At 59.3% G+C, this 21,242-nt stretch overlaps 2 protein-coding genes across 7 annotated transcripts; one reads left to right on the top strand and one right to left on the bottom strand.

Moving 5' to 3' along the window:
* Positions 1-1,246: 1,246 nt before the first annotated feature.
* Positions 1,247-17,764, bottom strand: NDOR1 (NADPH dependent diflavin oxidoreductase 1). Of its 6 annotated transcripts, XM_076355159.1 has the most exons (16): positions 17,438-17,598; positions 17,203-17,318; positions 16,479-16,578; positions 15,938-16,015; positions 15,407-15,504; positions 14,497-14,595; positions 12,405-12,506; positions 11,688-11,894; positions 11,217-11,338; positions 10,541-10,761; positions 10,056-10,163; positions 9,202-9,316; positions 8,046-8,192; positions 7,262-7,380; positions 4,501-4,595; positions 1,247-1,454 (listed from the first exon to the last, which is right to left on the bottom strand). In XM_076355159.1, the coding sequence occupies exons 4-16, from the start codon at positions 15,941-15,943 to the stop codon at positions 1,310-1,312; spliced, it is 1,584 nt and encodes a 527-aa protein (XP_076211274.1). In that variant the 5' UTR covers positions 15,944-16,015; positions 16,479-16,578; positions 17,203-17,318; positions 17,438-17,598; the 3' UTR covers positions 1,247-1,309. The 6 variants fall into 6 exon arrangements, with proteins under 6 accessions (XP_076211274.1, XP_076211271.1, XP_076211275.1 ...); XM_076355156.1 differs by lacking the exons at positions 17,203-17,318; positions 17,438-17,598 and adding an exon at positions 17,736-17,764 and having other exon boundaries at positions 16,479-16,613; XM_076355160.1 differs by lacking the exons at positions 17,203-17,318; positions 17,438-17,598 and adding an exon at positions 17,736-17,753.
* Positions 17,765-17,837: 73 nt separating this feature from the next.
* Positions 17,838-18,758, top strand: TMEM203 (transmembrane protein 203). The gene has a single exon (XM_076355125.1). It carries the CDS (start codon positions 17,929-17,931, stop codon positions 18,337-18,339), a length of 411 nt encoding a protein of 136 aa, XP_076211240.1. The 5' UTR covers positions 17,838-17,928; the 3' UTR covers positions 18,340-18,758.
* Positions 18,759-21,242: the final 2,484 nt, after the last annotated feature.

Raw genomic sequence — 21,242 nt, 5'->3', positions numbered from 1 at the left:
GTCCCTGCGCTGGACCACCTTGCCTTGCCATGCCCCATAAGCAGCTTGCAGGGCTCGGAAGGAAGAGCGCAGGCTGGATAGTGCCCCGTGCAAGGGGTTGGTGTCACCAGCGTGATGACTGCCATGCAGCAGCTCTGTGCTGGCTCCCTGGCTGTCCCTGAGGCGCGGTGACACCCAGCCCAGCCTGGGTCTGCAAGTGCAACAGCTCCTCGCAGCAAGACAGCACTGGCAAAGCAGCGGAGTGGAGACCTGAAAAACACCCTGTTTCCACTCACTGCGGTGCCATAGCTCAAGGAACGCCCCGGGGCGACGCTCACCCGTGCAGGACCCCACGATCTGGCATGTGGGAGGGTAGCTGGGTCACAGGCATGGTGTGGCACCGCTGTCCCTTCCTGTCCCAGAGACTGTCCCTGGCTGATTCATGCCCTGGACTCTAATTGCTATTTACACAGCGGCACCGAGTTCACTGAACTGGGGGAGGAAGGTGGTGGCACTGGCCCCACTGGGGCACCAGCAGGGCCAGGAGTGCGCATGGCCCTGAGGCTGCAGGGAAAGGGCTGGAGGCTGCCGGCTCTGCCGGCCCTGGCTGGAAGCAGCTCCCAGGATGGGGTGGAGGATGGGTCCAGCAGAGCAGGCGCTCAGGGAATGGGATAACTCAATGGGAACTGGCACTCAGGGAGCTCAGACCTCAGTATCAAGCAGGCTCAGGAAGACAAACCGGCAGCAGAGACAGAGGGATCGAAGCTTCCTCCTGTGCCCATCCCCGCTGGCCTCAGCCACTGGAGACAGGGGGAACAGGTCTGTCAAGGCAGCCTCCTGCAGCAAGCGCTGCTGCCGCTGACTAATGCCAGGGTGGAGAGACTCCCATGCAACAGATCACTTCCTCTAGGTCCTACCACAAACAACGGCCGCTGCCAAAGCCGTAGCTCTAGCAATGCCTGCGGGTGCTGCTCACCCAGCACAGGGACCCCAGGAGCTGGAGCACGCGGGACAACAGCACGGTCCCACGCAGGAGCCAGCCAGCAGCATCCCACCACAGAGACTTCTCGCCTCCGCTCCGGCGGGGTCCGGGCACGGGGAGCCAGGCTTTACCCACGCTAAACCCACACCCCCAGGAGACGGGTTCCCCCTGCCTGCCGTGGCCCTGCTGCCATCAGGGAAGGGCTGGTTGGGTAAATCCACCCCCTCCGCCAGGCCCCTGCCCTGGCTGGGATAATCTCAGCCCAAGAATGATGCCAGAGGCGGATCATTTTGCTGGCTCCTTTATTCAGGCAGAGTTTGTGGGGAAGGGGGAGGCAGAGAGCCAGGCTTATGACCAGGTTTCAGACTGGAAGTGTTGGGACCGTTCCAGGGCTGTTAAATGCTCCTCTGCTTCGGAGGGCGACAGGCCACCTTCCAGCTGCAACACCGACTGCAGGGCTTCGGCCACCGCCGCTGGCATCTGCTTGGCATTCCTGGAAGAAAGAGTAGGCAGCGCGATGGAGGGCGAGCAGGAAAACCGGCGGCACTATCTGCATCCCCAGCGCTCCAGCAAGGCAGCCCATCAGCAGCGCAGCGGTCCCTGCGGCCGAACCCACCGCCCCCGGCACACAGCGCGGGCTGCCGCTGCACCAGGGCAGTGGGAACCTGCCTCACCCTGCAACATGGGCTGCCTGGCCTGAATAAATGACAGGCTTCGAGAGGCAGCTCGTACCACTCCCTAGAGAGCAGCACCGTTATCCACACAGGGCTTTTCGGCGCTGGCATTTGCAGGCAAAGACAAGGCCTCTGTACCCAGTCCCCGGCGAAGGAGCATCACAGCTCGGTAGCCTTAACTCTGGCCTCCATATCGCTCCATTTCCCACCACCATGATTAGAGGGACATGGGGAATATGCACAAGTCATAATTTATCAGCAGGAGGGCAGGAAACTGTCCTTTCATCTCAGGGGAAACATTCGATGGAAAACATGTCTGATCCTGAGCTGGGTAAGACAACTGCTGTGAAGGAACAGCCAGTTCAGTCCATCCGCTGCCTCCTTTCAAGACATCTGAAATGATTGTATTGATGGCAACATTTGTAACCGCAAATTTCAAACCTCAAAATAAGAGAAATGGTGAAGCAAACACGAGCTCCCATGTAGAAAATACCCAAATAGGATTCAACACTTCCAAGCACAATTATTTCTTATGGGAAATTAAGAAATTCAGACTTTTTCCTGGAGAGAGTTTCATTTGATGAACTGACTGTGCGACAAAAAAACATCCAATAAAAAATTTCCCAGGCTGCTCCAATTGGCACGAGCATCTGGCAATGTCCTTGCTGTTTCCCAAGAACAAGGCAGAATTCTGACTTGCGTTTGAAGCTGATTAATGTCCCAAAATACACAGAAAGGAGGTCTTCTTTTTTTGGAAGAGTCGTATTGTTTCTGAGTCAGGCACTGATATGCAAATGCAAGATAATGTAGCTGGGCTTGTGATGGAAAACATGTCAAATATCTATTTTTTTGCAGAAAGAGAGAGGCGTTTTCAACCTTTTCACCCCTGGGCTAGATAAGCTGGGCACAGTCAGACAGAAGATACAGCCCTGGCTCCGCAGACCCTGCCCCAGCCGGCAAGGGCCTGGGAAGGCAGACACACCTTGCTACACGGCCCAGGGCCGCTGCTCAGGGACACACAGCCCAGGATTCACTTTCTGCATCTTTCTCCTAGTGTGGCTGAAGCTGCAAATACTATTTTTAGGGGAAGAAAAGGCCATTTTCAGGCTAGCCCACCTGCACCTTCCTGTTTGGCACCCCACTGGCAGTCCACAGCAGATGTCTGGGCGCCAAGGAGGAGCGCTGTGATCCTGGGAGTCTTTACACACAGTTCGGGCTGTTCAGGACGGGTGGGAAAGTGCCCACTGCAAACAGTCACCACTCGTGCCAGGAGGATGAGGCTCTCAGATCCCACCTGCCTGATCGAGGCTGAGGGCCACCCCATGCCAGGGACAAAGACCCCAGCGAGATGGGTCTCAGAGCAACCCCGATGTCCAAAGGAGCATCCTCATGGCCACTCCAAAATCCTGCAATGGGGGGAGCTGTGCAAGCCATACTCTTTCCAAGATGTTGAGGAAGAGGAATCTTTTTTGGCAGTCCCCAGGGTGTCTCCCATCAGCACCAGAAAACAGCAAAGAGGGAGAGGATGGAGCCATCGGGACACCGCAGACGGGCACCCAACGGTCTTGGCATGTGGGCTGTGGACGGAGGCACAACCCCAAGTCCTAACTGCAACTTAATGGAGGAAGGCAAACCCGAACCCCAGATCTGTGGGTAGGTACTACCCGGTTTGGGGTAAGGGCCCCAGGAAGCCCCATGATGCAGCGAGGCACGCCAGACCAGGCGGCAGCACTGGTGCAGCAGTGAACGACAGGGCGGTGGGCGGCCTGGCCTCCACTTCCTGGGCAGTAAACAAAAATCTCCTTCTCCCAGGAATGCAGCGAGGCCAGTCTTGCCCTGCGAGGCACCAGGGAAGTTCCTGCTCTTGTGCGGGACAGGCAGGAAAGAGCCTCCTGAAATTGCTGCTCCTGTCGACAGCAAGGCACAGGTTTGCACAGTGCTTTCCAGGTCACGGGGTGCACGACGAACACCATTGCCAGCCTCTCGCCAGCTCAAGGAGCCCAAAGCATTTCACAACCCTCACCCCAGGCAGCGGGTGAGCGGCCTCCTCCCTGCCATACAGGCAGCGACAAGGGCAGGCAGGTTAAGGGCTTTGCCCAGGAAAACAGCCACAAAGCCAGGAACGGAGCTGCAGATGCTCTGCCTCCAAAGGCCAGACCCCACTTTCTGGCCAACTGTTTGAGATTTCCAGTCAGGCCAAGGTAACCACCTGGTGAACTACTGCGCTGTCAAAAGAGGCAGGCTGCGGTGCAATGCGGCTCATCCCTGCCCCGGGAAGGCAGTTTCGGGTGCGAAGAGCCAGCCAGGATGTGCCGAGGGTCCCAAAAGCTGTTGCTCACGAGCCCCAGCACCGGTGGAGCTCTGGTATATTGTGTTTTAAAAGCCTCCTGCTCACCCAAGTGGCCACAGGAATTGCACAAGCCTTCTTCTCCGGTTTCACTGAGCCCTGCTGGAGGAGAGGGGTGTGAAGAGAGCCCGGGGCTCTCCCGTGTATGGATTTGCCGTGGGTCAGAGGCCAGGCAGCCCGCTGGCAGGTGACACCGGTCACAGGCACTGGCAGTTGGAGGGACAGACACACGGGGTTGGCTGAAGCAGCTTTACCATGGTGCCAGCTGTGCCCCTCCTAACCGGAGCACCGGGTAGGTGAGAAATGGCCCGCTCAGCCCAGGGCTTGCGGAGCAGGACATATGGAGAGAAGGAACAAACTGATCCCTCTGCAGTGGTCACTGCAGCCCCCAGAGACCTACCAGGGTGCAGGGTGTGCTCGCTCTGAAGCCTGAGCTGAGGGAATGCCTCCAGGGAGGTAGAGAAGCAGCGATGTGCAGCCCCGCTCCCTCAGTCCCTGTGTGGAGACCTCTCACTCACCCAGCCAGGTAGACATGAGCATTCCGGCTGCTCAGCAGCTCCCACACCAGCCTTCGGTTCTCCTGGATGCGGTGCTGAACATAAACCTTCTCCTCCTGCAGGGAAACACGGCGCTGAGCCCGCCAGCCCTGGCAGCAGCCCCAGCCCCAGCTCCAGCACGCCTGCTGGGCCCCTGGGGACTGTTCTTGGGGGCTGTTTGCAAAAGCTTGGGGCAGTGCAGCCCCCCAGCACGGGGGGCACTGGGAGAGGCAGTTAGATCAACTCTCACTCAGGGAAGGGAATCGCCACACCTCATGTCAGTGCACTGGGATGGATTGGTGGGAGATGGGTGCAGGAGAAGGAGCTTCTGTGGGGAACACGCCCCAAGTAGCCCCCCCAAATCCTTTGGCTGCCCTCTGCCTGCTCCAGCTGTGGTGAACAGCCAGGGCCATGAGCTGGGAGCCCCTGTGAGGGCTCCCCTCCCGCCCTCTCCTCTCCCAGCATGGGCAGAGGCTTGGTGGCCCCCCTGTCCCAGGGCTGCTGCAGGGCAGAGACCCTTCCCCACACCCCTGGCTGCCAGTCCCAGCCCTGTCACCTGCTGGAGGCCTGAAACAGCTCGGAAGGGCAGGAAGCTTGGAGAGACAGCCTCAGTCCCACTCCCTGCCCCTCCACTGTGCTTAGAGACTGGATACGACTAGCTTTTGGCACAGTACAGCCCAACCGAGGCGAGGTCCCAAAGGGTTAATCCACAAGACTTCACACATCCAAGCAACTGCCTACGGCCCTGGCTTCTGCCCAAGAGGAACACCATTGCCAACGTGCCTGAATTCACTGGCTCCTCCGTGACAAAGGTGACACTGTGATGGAGGCCAGGCCCTCTGCTGCACGTCCCACCACGCTGGGCTCTGCACAGCAGTGAGCTGAGTCGCAGGCGCAGCCTCCTCCCCATGTCCTCCTCCCTCCTGTCCAGCCCCAAAGGCAACAAGGCTTTTGCTGCGATTCAGGCTCCCTGCACGCTGCAGTCTGGAGGTGTGCGTGGGAACAACCCCAAGCAGCAACCAGCCCTGGCTGTCACAAGAGCTGGTCACAGTGCAGTCAGCAGGTCCCACGCGGCTCCACTGGTTGCATTGCACTGGAGAGTCAGGTCATACCCGGGCACGGCCCTACTGCTCCGACCCAGCCACCAGCGATGCAGGAGGTAAGCAAGCCCGTCGCAAGCACGAACACAGCCAGCCGGTAGCTCAGCTTCAGCATCGTTAACATTAATCAGCTAAGTGCTGACAGAGGCTCTGCCAATGAGGCTGGGGCTCTGAGAGGGTCACTTAAGGACCTGCAGCTACCTAGAAACCAGAGCACCCCAGTGACAAACTCGGGTCACGACGTCTCAGCTAAACCCCAGGGCATCCTGCTGAGAATTAGCAACAGCCGCATTAGGCTGGGATCAATCAGTCTGCACCGCGGGGCAGACATGATGTGACAGAAGGTCACTGCAAAGGGGACCTTACGGAGAGAAGAGGGAAATCCTGCTCAGCTACGGAGCATCCCAGCTTCTGCCGGCTCTTTGAAAACAAACTTTTTGATGAGTTAACGGCTGTGGTATCTCCTAGAGCTGCAGGCAGAATGGCCCAATGCGGCACATCCTACCTGGCTGCGCTCCCACTCGCCTCCCTGTGCGGCACTGCAAGGACTCAGTGGCAGAAGACCCTCATGACAAACTGCTTCGCCCCCCGAAGAAGGCAGAGAAGGGAAGCGGGAGGCACACTCCAATGCAAGTCCCGACCCTCCAGAGTCTGCGAGGGCAGGAGGAGGCTCTGGGGACGCTCTCCAGATTTGGGGAGCAGCAGGTCCACCCTTCACTGTGGGAGCCATCAGAAAAAAGGCAGACTGGTCATCCAATAAACCTCTGCAGTGCTGCTCCTGTTCATCAAAGACTTGGAAAGCCTTCACAGAGGCATTCAACTCATGCCTTACAAGTGACTGGATAAAAGATGCTGGCTTCGTGTCAATGCATGCACACAGCCAGGAGAAAAGGACCAGTGCAACTGAGCTACCTAGAAATACTCATTCTCACTGACCCTTTTTATCAGATCTCTCTATTTCAAAGGCAGGCTGAGCTTTCAGTGCCATCAAGGGACAGGGCAAGGCAGTGAAACAGTCCCAGCTCACGGAGCCTCTCTGGCAACGTAAAAAGCCCTGCAGCCCAGAGAGGGGCTGAGAGCTGCCCACCAAAGACACTGCCTGGGAAATAAGGGAGCAAAGTGAGGGGCTGAGTTGTGGGGTGCTCGTACCTCTGGGGAGCTTTCTCCTGCACGGCCGAGGCTCGGGGAGAGCTGGCTCAGAGGCACCACGAGCTGGGGCAGGAGGCCAAGCTCCTCAGCTTCAGCCAGCAAAGGAGGGACATGGTGGGGAGGGTGGCACTCAACCAAGAAAGGTTACTGCCTGGTGACCCCCCCAGGAGGCTTGGGAGCCTTTTATCACTCGTGTCGTCCAGCCAAACAAAGCTGGCTAACGCCTTATCTGCTCCAGCACTCGCCAGCCCTGTCCCAGCAACCTTTCTAGCTCAACTCAGCCAGACATGTCCCAGCTGGGCAGCACCACTGCGCTGCTGGTGGGGATCCCGGCCAGCACCCAGGTGGTGCAGGGGAGTGAGGTGACCACTGTGCCACCCCACCAGGCCCTTCACAGGCCATGCCCACAGGTACAGGGGCTAGAAACACTGGCAGACTCCCATCAGTGCTGCCTGAGATGCTTCTGTATCCACCCTCTTCCTCTGGGAACTAACCTGGTCCCTGGAGAAAGCAGTGAAGAGCGTCAGGAAGCCCTTCGTCACCAGCTCTTCCCACTCCGCCTGGCAATAGAAGTCCTTGGATTTCTGGCGGCAGCCGAAGAACAAGCAGTTCCCTGCAGAAAGCAGACCAGAAGGGCCGTGCTGGGTGGACCAAATGCTCTGTGAATATTGGGGACCATTGGTGCCCATGGGACCTGCAGCAGAGCCCCAAGGTTCTCACCTCTTTGCCAGGCCTGGCTGACAGCCCTGGCCTGGAAGGGCCAGGAGGACTCAGGAACTGTGCGATCATTAAGCCAGGTGGCTAGTGGCAACTAGAAGCCCCTGTGTGCTGGGAAAGCAGGAGGTGGGGAGCAGGTAGGGCAAGAAGAGCCCTCCAGGGCTGCCTGTTCCCCTCCAACAGACTCAGCTTCCTGCTGAGACCCACAGCTGAGCCAGGTGAATGAGGATGGGACAAGGGCAGAGGCACGACTCCTTGTGCGGCAGAAGACAAGTTCCACAACCCATCTCCACTCACAGAGAGCCAAGAAAGAGCCTCTGCAGAACCCTGCCCTGACCCAAGGAGCAGCCTGGCAGCACAGCCTGTGAATAACCACACAGGTTGCACACACCAGGCTCTAGTCCTCACCTGCCCCAGAGCCCAGCTTGCTCCCACTCAAACACAGCAAAGCCTGGGCCTGTCTGAACCCTCAGGAGCCCCCAGTCCCTCCTTCCCATATGCTGAACACAGACCCGCCTGCAGCAAGGAGCATCCCGAGTCCCTCCCAGGACCATCCCTCACCTCTACATCCTTGTGCCACCCGCTCCTGTATCGCTGCTCGGAAAGGTGCCACCCCTGTGCCAGGGCCAATCATGATCACGGGGGTGTCAGGGTCAGCTGGAAACTTCATTCCTCCTTTCTTCACCCAAAGAGGCACCCGGACATCACCTGCAAAACAAACAGACTGACTAGCATCACCCCACCACCATTGCACCTGTGGCACCCTGCGGAGGGTAAGCTGGGCATCCAGCTCTTCCAGGATGCTCAGAAGATACGGACGGCACCTGGCTTACCGGCACCCTGGCACCACGGCACTCCTGGTGCCATGGGCACACTATGTGTGTATGAAAAGCACTTCAGCTGTCTCAGCACTGTCTCTGCAAGCACCTGAGTGAACCCCAGAGCAAGGCAGGAGTCCCACAGCACGCAGGCTGTGGAACAGCCTTCTCCTCACACAGCTGGTGCCAGGGAAGACAGCAGTAGAGGCGAGCAGAGATCTCAACCTGGCTGTCAAGTAAGGGAGGGCCAAACCTGCCTCCTCTGGAAGCCAGAGGAGGGGTGAAGATCCCCATCTAGGTACTCAGAGAAGACCCAATCTTGCCCTGGAGTCATACAGAGCAATTCTCTACCATCCTGTAGCAGGGAGGCCCTGTGAGCTTGTCACATTTGCTTGGGGACCCACAGCTGGAGGGGTTTTGTGATTAGAGCAGATGAGCAGCACATACAGGCTTCACAGGACAGGATGGATGTACTCAAAGGAAGGACCATTCTTCCCAGAGCTGGTGCTATGGGGCTCGAGGTGTCCAGCAGTCAGAGCACTAGCAGCTCCAGGATGCCAGGAACAGCCCACTGTGGGACAGCGGGGCACACTGGCGCTGGGAGCAGGAGGGTCGAGCAACTGGGAGAAAAACAGGAGCTCAGGGTACTCAGGGCAAGCTGGAGGAGCATGCCATGCTCTGAAGAGCATAGGAGCAGTGAGGAAGGATGGCTACTGTGAATTCAGCCTGCCCGGCCAAGCCAGCGCGCTCCAGCTCCCTGTGGTGGTGGTCCTCCACCCAGGGTCCAGGCAGTTCCAGCACGTGGCCAGCACGCACGCAGCTCCACCACAGTCCTGTGGGATCAGCACTGTGTGCTGTGGCAAGCACACAGAGTCCTCACAGAATCCAAGCAATGTTACCTTGCTCTGGGTTGAGAGAAGCCAACCAGGTAGAGCAGAGACCACGGCGGGGTTTGCTGAGCCGTGTCTTGTACCGCACTACTGCCATGAGGATCTGGATCCGGTCAGGGTGAGCCTGTGTCCAGACATGAGCCATGAGAAATGCGAAGACACCCAGCACAGCTCTGCAGGAAGAGCCCAGTGCCTCCTCCAGGGACAGAGCCTGGGCTCAGCTCCTGCCAGAGCATCTGCAACACTCATCCTAGTCTGAAACGGCCGCTCAGACACAGAACGCAGCACACCCTCGCCCAAAACTTTTCCACTGGGGAAGGGGGTTTTCCCCTTGTGCACTGCTGCAGGAACGCTCTGCACAGCTGGTAATGGCGACAGAGACTGTCCAACCCAAGAAGCCACCACGGAGGGCAAAGGCCACTCGTGCTTGGGCTGACATCTGCCAAGCCACCCAGGCCAGGTCCCACTGCCACCTCCCGGCAGCAGCAGGAAGCAGCACTCCCCCTTCCCACGGCCACACCACCCAGGGAAGCTCCCAGCCTCCGTGGCATCACCTCCCACTGCTCCCCCTGACAAGGACGTCAGACCTCTGCAGTGCACTGGGCCAGCCCCGGCACTTGCAGGGCTACAGGAGGGCAAGCACCCTAATCCGGAGGCTGGTACAGCTCTGGGGTTTACAGCCAGCATGTCGGGCTGACGCAGGCTCACAGTGGAGCAGGTGTTTGGATGGGATGTGGGTGCTCAGGGAGTCCGGGAATACAGCCTGAACATCCGCAGCGTGCATGGCACCAATGGTCAGCCCTGGCCCTGCCAGATCCTCAACTCAGAGCCGGACATGAGGCCGAAAAGGGCTGAGCTCTTACCAGCATGGAGGAGGCGATGGAGAAGGCACGGGGTCTGATGCGAGGGATGAGGTCCAGCAGGTATTCGGGTGGAATGGCACATGTAGTGTGAGGGAAATCCCAGAGGGCCTGCAAAGCCAAGGCGAGGTGAGACCTGGTACACCCCTGAAGGCAGCCTACCTCCTTCTCAGGGTGTCAGAGTCTGTCCCACACTGCTGTGCCATGCTGCCCTCGACCGAAGGCACCATGCCAGGTACCTCTGAGCACCAACCGCCCTGTCCCACTGCCCTCCCCTCGCCCCCAGGCTGCAGCACAGGGCCCACCACAGAGCCCAGAAGGATTTGGAGCAGGTCTTAACCACCCGTGGAAATCCAAGAACACTTCAAAAAGTGGGTGAAGCAGATTAAATTCCCCAGCCAAGAAATTATGGCTGACTATCTGCCTGGGTGCTTTATGCCACAGCACAGCCCTCACGGAGTGGGTTTGCCATGCTCCTCCAGCCCTACCTCGAGAGTGGTCCTGCGGGGCCGGTTGCAGTAGCTGTACAGCTCTTCCTGGCCCTGTGCAGAGCTGAACTCCTGCAGCTTCTCCCGCTCCAGCTCGTTCGTAGAGAAGTAGGACAAGAGCTCAAAGAAGGAACGCCGCGGCACGCAGGAGATGTCCAGGTAGTGGGTGACCAGGTGCCGGATGGTGCAGGGCTGCGGCAATAGGGCAGGGAGGGATGTGCCTGCAAGACAAGGCAGCGGCAAGAGCTCAGTGCCAGCATCGGGGCAGGACACCCAAGCGCCGCCTGCCTGCTGCCCCCACAGCTCTGGCGCTCCCCAGGATGGGGCAGCAGTGTGAGCAACCCGACTGGGGTCTTGGGCTGGGGAGGCTGCAGGATCCTCCACGCTCTGGGCTGGGGGCTGCAACGACACAAGGCACAGGTGCAGGCTGGACACTGCTGGGTCCCTCCCATGAGTCACACTGGCCCTAACGTGGGATCCGCACGCACAGAGCGCTGGGAGGGAAGGAGAGCCCCCGTGCTGCGAGACAGGCAGAGGTGCTGTATCCGTTAGCCACTCCCAACTCCCTATTAATCGGGTCGAAAGCAAAGGAAAAGCAGAGCTCCAGGCTGGGCCAGAGTTCAGGAGGTTGCCCTGGTCCCAGCAGGGAGGGAAAGGAGCAGCGGGCAGGACCTACCGGGCTCTGTGGGCTTCAGCATAAAGTGTCTGTCTGGATCCAGGCGCAGGAGCTGGCAGAACTGCTGCACGTCTTCGGGGCAGTTCTGGGGCTGGATCATCACTACGTCTCCCGCGCTGAACCTGTGGATGCAGCGGGACCTGCCGAGGGCAGCAACAGGGCAGGCCCGTGGGCACAGCACCGCCAGCCCGACCAGCACCCGCACCAGGGGAGAGGCCACAACTCACCCAAATTTCCAGTGTCACTAACGTTATGCGCCCTAACCTGACAAGGCAAAGGGCTGGTCCACGGGCAGGACCCACACTGCCATACACCCCTGACTTTGTCATGGAGGGGGACAGCACAGCAGGGACCATGTCCATGAGGCTGCAGCCTCAGATATTACTGAAGAAGGGGAGTGGAAGAGGAAGGCAGGCTACAGGACACCTGATCCTGCACAGCAAAGCCTGGGGGAGTCAGGAAAATGCTCACGTGATCCCTGAGCCCGTGACATCGAACTCGATGAGCCGGACATCCTGGAAATGGGATTCTGCCGTGACCCGCTGATTGGACACCACCCGGGCAGCAAAGGGATGCAGCTCGGAGGGAACAGCCCTGGGTGCTGTCGGCTGGAGCAGGCCACCATCAGGGTGCAGGGAGTCCTCAGCCAGGTAGTGCAGGGTGTATTTTGGGGGTAGGCTGTGGGGAGGAGAGCAATGCAGTGTGGTTACCTCCACGCCACAGCTCCTCTGCTGTTGTAGTGCTAGAGGCTGGAGGCAGGGAGAGGCCTGAAGTCTCCCACTGTATCCACCACCCATCGTCCCTGACCGCTGGAGCTGGCCTGTGGTAAGGGAACACAATGCCATCTGCCAGGAGAAGAAGATCCCAAAGGCTCCAGAGCAGGCAGAGGGAGGCTGGCTGGGCACACATGCTCAGCTGGTCTGCCAAGGGCAGAGGCACATCAGGACAGCAGATGGGCAGAACCCTGCCGGGGCAGCTGACACACACACCCGGGGACAAGGGGACATCCCATCCAGAGAAAGATGGGCCACCCGTGGCCAATTCCAAGGGATACTTCGGACACCAGAAGCTGTGTGGGGAGGCTTCCTGGTCAAAGCAGGGCATGTCTCCACCCCGTAGAACAGCCAAGGAAGCACGGCATTTCACACCAGCCAGCTCCAGCAGCCCCTGCCTACCCTCTGCACTCACCGTACATCTGGACTGATGATCTCAAGGCCAGGAGGGAGAGGATACAAGGCGAGGATCTTGTCCCATAAGGCCAGGAGCCATGGATCGACCACTGCATCTGGCCTGCAAGCAGGAAATTCGGGCTGCAGCAGTGCAGCATCATCCCTCCGGCTCAAGCGCTGCTACCCCTGCACCCAGACAACGCTGGGCTGCCCCTGGGCAACCACCTCTGCTCCCCTTTCGCTGCACAGTTGCTCCACGCGGTTCCCTTCCAGCTTCAGGTCTGGAAACACGTCTCAGCCACCCTAAGCACTCACTCGCTCTCTGGGACCCAACCACTGACCTCTGAACAGAACCACCAACCCCCCAAGCACAACCAGTGGCAGTCACCGACCCCCCAAGCCACACACAGCCTCTGCCCCATGTGAGGAGAACAGCAGAACGGCTCAGGCTGCTGTAATGCCTGCGGGTATGCAGCTGTGTGACACAGCCGTCCCCTGGTCTGAACAGGACTGGGGCAGAGCCAGGAGACCTTGGCACATGCTGGGGGATGTGGGACACCCTGGAGAAGCAAGCGACCCCGGTCCCAGCACAGGAGAGTTCTGAGCATAGAATCATAGAATAGAATCATAGAATCATTGAGGTTGGAAAAGACCTCTAAGATCATCGAGTCCAACCGTCGACCCAACACCACCATGCCCACTAAACCATGTCCCTAAGCACCTCATCTACTCGTCTTTTAAATACCTCCAGGGATGGGGACTCAACCACTTCCCTGGGCAGCCTGTTCCAATGTTTCACCACTCTTTCAGTAAAGAATTTTTTCCTCACGTCCAATCTAAACCTCCCCTGGCGCAACTTGAGGCCATTTCCTCTCGTCCTATCGCTTGTTACTTGGGAGAAGAGACCGACCCCCACCTCGCTACAACCTCCTTTCAGGTGGTTGTAGAGAGCGATGAGGTCTCCCCTCAGCCTCCTTTTCTCCAGGCTAAACAACCCCAGTTCCCTCAGCCGCTCCTCATAAGACTTGTTCTCCAGACCCTTCACCAGCTTCGTTGCCCTTCTCTGGACACGCTCCAGCACCTCAATGTCCTTCTTGTAGTGAGGGGCCCAAAACTGAACACAGTAGTCGAGGTGCGGCCTCACCAGTGCCGAGTACAGGGGCACGATCACTTCCCTACTCCTGCTGGCCACACTATTTCGGATACAGGCCAGGATGCCATTGGCCTTCTTGGCCGCCTGGGCACACTGCCGGCTCATGTTCAGCCGGCTGTCAACCAGCACCCCCAGGTCCTTTTCCGACAGGCAGCTTTCCAGCCACTCTTCCCCAAGCCTGTAGCGCTGCATGGGGTTGTTGTGGCCGAAGTGCAGGACCCGGCACTTGGCCTTGTTGAACCTCATACAGTTGGCCTCGGCCCATCGATCCAGCCTGTCCAGGTCCCTCTGCAGAGCCTTCCTACCCTCGAGCAGATCAACACTCCTGCCCAATTTGGTGTCGTCTGCAAACTTACTGAGGGTGCACTCAATCCCCTCATCCAGATCGTTGATAAAGTTATTGAACAAGACCAGCTCCAAAACTGAGCCCTGGGGAACACCGCTCGTGACCGGCCGCCAACTGGATTGAACTCCATTCACCACAACTCTCTGGGCCCGGCCGTCCAGCCAGTTTTTGACCCAGCGCAGAGTCCACCTGTCTAAGCCGTGAGCCGCCAGCTTCTCTAGGAGAATGCTGTGGGAGACAGTGTCAAAGGCCTTGCTGAAGTCCAGGCAGACCACATCCACAGCCTTTCCCTCATCCACTAGGCGGGTCACCTGGTCATAGAAGGAGATTAGGTTGGTCAAGCAGGACCTGCCTCTCATGAATCCGTGCTGGCTGGGCCTGATCCCCTGGTTGTCCCTCTCATGCCTTGTGAGCAGAGACCATCAAGTTCACAGAGAGCAGCAGGAGGCTGCTGGCCACACCTGGAGCGCAGGAGCAGACCCAGAGTGGGAGCAGCACACTGCTGTCCCCAAGGCTGGGGTAAAGCATACACAGCCCTGCCGTCAGCCCGAGGACAAGATTGTAGTGCACCCCAGGGCTCCCCCTCCTGCCACCCCTCCACTGGGCTCTTACCCCAAGTCATGCTGGTCATCTCCCAACGCCACCGGCAGCAGAGGGTTGCCCCCAAGCTGTAGCACCCGTTTGTGCAGCTTCTTCGCAACAAAATTAAACCTGAGCAGAGAATAACCGCAGCTGCAGAGGGCAGGACTCCTCCAGCAGGACAGCAAGTGCTGGCTACATGAGCCAGCACAGGCTGCCAGGGCTATGCCGGAGCAGCACAGAGGCAGGTCCGGCCAGAGCCAGCAGACACGATCTGGCCCAGCACCCTGCCCAGCCCACGCCTCCATCCCGGGGCAGCCTGGGAGAAGCAGCTGGCTGCCACTTGCTGGGCCACACAGGCTGTGCCCAGCTTCCCAGAAGGGACTCGGGGAGGTCAAGCTTCCCTTCAGGGCAGCTTGTGCTGCCTGCCCGGGCAGAGAAACACTTCCTTCCCTCTAGCCCATCACTGGCCCACGGAGCTCAGGCACACTCCCATCCCTCCCACTACAGCTCTTTCGGGCACATGGGAACAATCTTTTGGGAGAGAACTGGGACCAATGGGGCTGGCTGCCACCTAAAATTCTGTATTTCATGTCCACTGAAATTGCTGTGGCACAGGCTTTCCTGCAATTCGGAGAACTGCGTGGCTGTAATAACTGACTGAAAAATGATGTCTGACACACTGCAGCAAAGCATCTGCTTGAAGAGGCCGGGAGGAAAGAAATGGGGAGAAGCCCAGTTCCTGGGGGTTAGGAGGGACACGGGCTGGTAGAGCAAGGATTTTTAAGGCTGGTGTGAATTACGTTTCATCTGAGCTGCTGCTCTAGAGTCAGGCTCTGTCTCCCCTTGCCTCTTCATTCTCCCAGCCACTCTGGTCTTGCCTGCAGCCAGAGCTGAGAGGAGCAGCTGTCACGGGCAGGCAAGGAGCCACAGAGCTGCTTACTTGGGATAGGAGGAGTCGCCAAGGCCCAGCACGGCATAGTCCAGCTGGCAGAGGGAACCGGGTGGCAGGTTCTTCCGGAACAGAAACCGCCAGAACATCTACGAAGGACACGGCCGGGGAGTCACACTCCTGCCAAGGAAGCCTTCCCTGCCTGCCTGTCTGTCCCTAGCTCCCCGCTCGCCCACCCACCGGGTCCCTCCTGCCCTCCGCTGAGTCCCAACAGAGCGGGGAGCACAGCCTTCTGCAGAGGTGACCCAAGAAAGTAGCCACCACTGCTACGTGCCCGGAGGACGATGCCCTGTGAGCCCTCCACAAACCTGTGGCTCTTGCGATGGCGGGGCCCCTCTCAGCTGTTAAGCTGCTGAAACCTCACCAGCTCCCTGCCCGTGTCCCATCAGTAACATGAGATGTGACTGGTGCTGCTCCAAAGCTCCCCACTCCAAAAACAACCATTGCTCAAGCTGCTTCAAGAGAAAAATCCAGTCGCTGGACCAGGAATATAAAAGCAACACGGACAGGAGCACGTCCTACCTTCATGTTGTCAGGTGGGTCACCCTGGCCGGTGGTTGCACACACAAATACCACCAACAGCTCATTGATGAGGTTGGCCTGTGGGCACAAACATGGAAAGGCACATTCAGGTCAGCAGCCTACAAACACGTGTCCCGGCTGTCCCGACATGGCTGCCAACAACACATCGAGTCCACGGACAGACACACTCGGAACAAAGCCCGCAGCCCGGCGTGGCACGACCTCCTCTACAAGCACTGCAGCAGCATCCACTGCCCACACGCTGCCTGCAGCATCGGCTCCTTGGTGCTCCTCGCCTTGCAGGGTACGGCTGAGCATCTGTCATCTAACACAAACTCTATCCCAAGAGTCATTGCTCAGTTTTCACACGTTTTCAGCTGAGTTAAGCACAAGCTGCCCTCAGGAAGGGCACAGAGCCAGGGTCTGGTGAAATACAGCAGGTCACAGGAAGGGTGGAGGACGACTGAGTGCCAGAAATGGGGTTGGTGAAGATCGAGCAAGACCAGAAGTGCCTGGAGCACCCCTCTGCGTCACCACTCACCACGTCATAGCTGTCCAGCGCCTCCACTCTGCACTGGAAGTGCCGTCGCTTGGCTTCTCTGCCAATTCTCTCAGCTGTGTCTTGAGCCGTCCCAGTTTGGCTGCCAAAAAGAACAAGGAGTTTCCGTTCCACCATCTGTAAGAGACAAAACCAGAGAAATCACCAGGAGGTGGAGGGAGATGAGGGGAGGCAGAGCTGGACCTGCTCTGGGCTGGGCGTCACACCGACACCCACTCAGGCTTCAAAGGAGTGCCGGTGGCTGTGGGTTCAGGTGACATTTGTGGGGTTGACACTGCAAACAGCAAGCACAGGGATGGTTGAAAAGTTCGGAGGCAGCAGCGGGATTCAAGGCTCCCGGGCTCCCTTTCCACCCCTGCGCACTGCCGAGTGACACCCCCTTCGCTGCAGCGTCCCGGTCCGCAGCAGCAGCAGCGATGCTATTATGCTCCTTGTCCCCGCTGCCAGGACAAAGGGAGGGGGCTGGCTTGGGGGTCTAAAAATCCACGTTCAGGCTCATTTTAACTGTCCTCATCACCGCAAGCTCAGCACACCCCTGGGATCGGCTGTTCCCCACTCCTAGTTTTAACGTCTCTGTCTGCCCTGCGAATCCCCACCCGAGGGGGCCTGGGGAAGAGCCTGGAAGCTCGAGGACAGAGAAAAGCGTGACCAGACACACGCTGCTCCCAGCTGCGCTCTCTCAAGCAGCGAGGGCCCTGTGTATTACCAGCAATCGCACCCCGCAGGGAATCCAACCCAGTCGGATGCCCCAGCTGCAAACCGCCGGTCTCCCCGTGGGCAGCGTGCGCTGCTTCCAGAGTTAACGAAACAAATCCAGACTAACTAAAAAAAAAAAACAAACAAACCCAAAACCAAACCCCTAAGGAGGGAACATGACCGGCCCCTGTTATGGACCGATTCCTGCGGAGAGGGGCTGCGGCATCAGGGGTTTTCCCCCTTACCCCGAGGAAAAAGCGGGGGGGGGGGGGTGTGTTCCCCAGTGGGAGCGCTCTGGGACACGCATCAGGCCCGTGGGTCCCTCTGCCAGGCCTCGCTTCCCTCACAGCCCCCGGAGGAGCCCCCCCCGCCCCAACCCGGCCTGGGGGCTCTCTGGGTGCACCCGCCCTTTGCAAGCGGGGGGGGGGGGGGGGGGCCGAGAGGGGCCCTTGCCGGAGCCCGGGGGCCGGGGGCTCGGGGCCGGGGCTAAGCCCCGGCCCCGAGCCCCCGGCCCCCGGGCTCCGGCCCCGCCGCAGGACCCACCGTGCACCGTCCCCACCCCGCCGCTTCCGCTTGACGTCACCGGCTGGCGACGGCTCCCTTCGGACGTCATCAGCCTGCGCCGCCGAGGGGGCCTGCCGAGGCCCGGCGGGGGCGCGGCTTGAGGCGCCGGGGGCCGGGGGTACCGGTGCCCCCCGCCCCGGGCAGGGCCCGTGTCCCCGCGTCGGTCGGGACGATGCTGTTCTCCCTGCGGGAGCTGGTGCAGTGGTTGGGCTTCGCCACCTTCGAGATCTTCCTGCACGGCCTGGCCCTGCTGGCCTTCTCGGTGCTCCTCGTCCTGAAGGTGGACGGCGAGGCCTCGGCGCTCTCCTGGTGGGTCGTCTTCGTCCCCTTCTTCGCCGCCGACGGCCTCAGCACCTACTTCACCACCATCGTCTCGGTGCGGCTCTTCCAGGACGGTGAGAAGCGCCTGGCCGTGCTGCGGCTCTTCTGGATCCTCACCATCCTCAGCCTCAAGTTCGTCTTCGAGATGCTGCTGTGCCAGAAGCTGGTGGAGCACACCCGGGAGCTCTGGTACGGGCTCATCATGTCACCCGTCTTCATCCTCCTCCAGCTGCTCATGATCCGAGCCTGCCGGGTGAACTGACGGCGAGGGAGCGGGCTCCGGATCGCTGCCCTCGCCCCGGCCGGGGACGTGCCTGGCTCACCGGGGAGCCCCGGACTCCGCATCGCTGCCCTCGCCCCGGCCGGGGACGTGCCTGGCTCACCAGGGAGCCCCGGACTCGTAGCGATCGGGCTTTTCCGCATCTTTATTGCCCTACAGAGTGGTAGGTGGCAGGTTACACAGGGTTGGCGCTATGCGAGCAAGGGTCTGTAATGGAGCACGCTGCTGTGTTGTATAGCATCATGTTTCATCAAAAGATCCTTTTGTGCCACATCCTTATTTCAGTTCACTCAGCTCTTGGTGTTAGTCTTAAAGTATCCTGCCGTGCACGCACTGTTTGATAGGCCAGTTATTTTATTTTAAAATAAAAATGCATGGAAGGATTCATTTTATTTATAAAACTCTTTTTCCCTAGAAAGCATTTGTACTTAAAACCGCTGCCTGGAGAACGGGAATTACCTGGAGGTTGGTTGGTTGCTGTAGATCTCCTCGTACACCCCAGACCGCTGCCAGCCAGAAGCGCCACAGCTGCTGTCTCACCTGCCCTGCCCTGTCTGAGGCCACGCTTGTAACGGTGCGCTGGCTTCAGCAGCAAAGCTAATTTATTTCCATCTGTCCTCTCACTTCCCTGAGCACTTCATGCCTTCAGCGCGCTGGCAGGGTTTTATGGGGCCATGTTCTAAGCCAGAGAGAACTGATGTGTGTATTTTTTTAACAGGAACATGTTTTTCTTTCTTTGTATTTCAGATCCATTCCCTAAATACCGAGATAGGGGTGTTGGGAAGGCGAGGCACAGGGACGGGAGTACGCACGGGTGATGCTGGTTGTGAAGCGGGGGGGGGACACTCACTGAACCCCAGCTTTGGTGTGAAACACTGTCCTCAGGCCCCCAGAAAGCATGAGTAGTTCAGTACTCCTTGGGGACGTGTGGATCAGTGTGTTAAATGCCAACGTCACGGGGAACTCCCAGCGCCAGAGGCACCTCAGCGTCACTTGTGTTTGGCTCCCACCATGAAGGTGTTGCGAACGGTGGATCTGCCCCTCACCTCTGCACGTCGAGTGTTGCTTTGGAGCCCAGGCCCAGAGGACTGGTCTCCTGAGGACAAGTTTTACAGACCTTTGTACTCTATCGATGATGTTGACTCTGACAAAACATATCCTGGTAGCTGGGGCGTCCCCTCCAACCTCAGCTGCTCCCTGGCCCATCCCTGTCTTTGCCCCATCTACCCAGCTCCTCCTGGTACCGCCCTCTCTCCTCTGCTGCTCTCAGGATCTGTTTCATGCGGGTAGGATCTTGAGACGGAGAACTGCTGTACAACTGGCTCTCCAGTTCAGAGTCGCTTAGCAGAGGCCTGAGGAGCACCAGGAACGTGTTCGTGGGTCTGATCTCCCCTGTGAGATGGTCTGATGACAATGAAACAAGCGGCTGTTCCTTTTCTCTTTAGAAAGCGGATGGGAACTGCGAGGAAGTTTCCTGTAGGTGACGACGGTTGTCCCTTCACGCTGCTGCCAGCTCGTCCTGGCTGTCACGGAACGGGGGTGGGAGAACCGGCGACTTGGTCCGGTAGGATCCATAAGCTGACACAGATTTAGCCCACGCTGGGGCTTAGCCCCTGATGCGCGGTGCGACCTGCTCCCTACCAGCCTCTGTTCAGGTGGCACCTGGCTCCAGCCCTGGCTCGATGCCCCCAGTGACTCCAGATGGCCCGTCCTGGGCTGGCGCCAGGGTCCGGTTCTGGAAGTACAGGATGGGAGCACCCATTTTGCTTGGTCCTTGCACACCCTTAAGTGGCGCTGGGCCCCGAGCACTGGGACCTGCCTTACAGGAGCTCCTCCGCTCCTGCTTCACCTTGTGATCTGGTTTGCCAGGGCTCGGTGTCACCCAGGGGCAGCCATAATGTCCCCAGATGCTCCTCTGGTCTGTCCGCTTGGAGCCAGCTGTTTGCTCACAGGGGCCAAGCTATGGCAAACCAAGGACACGTCGTCTGGGAGGAAGGCAGTCGGCCGCTCCTGGTCCGTTTCCACCTCACACCAGTGTGAGTTCATCCCCACTCTCGGTGTCCCCGTGCTGCGGTTCTGCCCACAACGCGCCCGGTCGCTCCGAGTTAGCACAGGCCACGGATGTTGCACCGCCTGCAGCCACAAATACTGCGTCTGGTGTCTGTCTGGCGTCAGCCGCCACAGAGTCACTGGCGTGGGTCCGGGCAGGGTGAGGGCTGGGGTAAGGGGCAATGGAGGTGAGAGCAGGGGAGCAAGGCTGGGGCAGTGTGGGAGAACAGCCAGTGTCTGCTGACTGGCATGAGGAACTGGAGCTGCAGAGGGTGGGGGATGCGGTCGGTGAAGGCGGAGAGGAGCAGGAAGAGCAGCAAAGCCCCTGAGTCAGGAGGGGACACTCACTGAGTTGCCCTGGGGACTCATCGGTGCCTTTGGACTCTACCGCAGCTCCCCAGCCACCTGGCTAATTAAACCAAAGAAGGGGCAAACCAAAAGAAAAAAAAAAGATCAAACAAATGAACACATCCTTCAGCCTCGCTGCAACGCTTTGCGGAGGAATGGGGCCGTTTCCTGCTGCTGAGCCCCGTTGGGGCTTGCCCGGGACTGTCAGCCCCAACCTAGCACACAGCCATGTCACCGGGGCGTGGTGCCCGACACGGGGGGGGGGGGGGGGGGGGGGGGTGATGCCACGTCCATCCGCGTGCCACCGAGCTCACCTGCAAGCGGCTTTTCCAGCATTTCGCAGCTGCCTTGAGGAAGAACTGGCAACTGGCGTTTCCCAGCTCTGCTCCTCTGAGGTAAGGCAAGCTCTCAGGTGCTCTTGGGAACGCAGGGGTGGCACGTTCCCGAACTGTGGCACTCGGGGTGCTGTCCTGATGGGGTTGTGGGGC

Source organism: Aptenodytes patagonicus, chromosome 18 (assembly GCF_965638725.1).
Source record: "Aptenodytes patagonicus chromosome 18, bAptPat1.pri.cur, whole genome shotgun sequence".
Taxonomy (NCBI): domain Eukaryota; kingdom Metazoa; phylum Chordata; class Aves; order Sphenisciformes; family Spheniscidae; genus Aptenodytes; species Aptenodytes patagonicus.
Note: the sequence above shows the minus strand (reverse complement) of the source record. Positions and strands in the feature narration are given on the sequence as shown.

Bases quoted from the DNA above. Each gene is read 5' to 3' on its own strand.
- TMEM203 (XM_076355125.1), top strand. From the start codon at position 17,929: ATGCTGTTCTCCCTGCGGGAGCTGGTGCAGTGGTTGGGCTTCGCCACC.
- NDOR1 (XM_076355156.1), bottom strand. From the start codon at position 16,613: ATGGTGGAACGGAAACTCCTTGTTCTTTTTGGCAGCCAAACTGGGACG. The intron at 10,164-10,540 runs GTAGGGCTGGAG...TTGGCTTTGCAG, and splicing joins CCCGCAGGACCACTCTCGAG to GCCCTCTGGGATTTCCCTCA. The intron at 9,317-10,055 runs GTAAGAGCTCAG...GTCTGGACACAG, and splicing joins CCATCGCCTCCTCCATGCTG to GCTCACCCTGACCGGATCCA.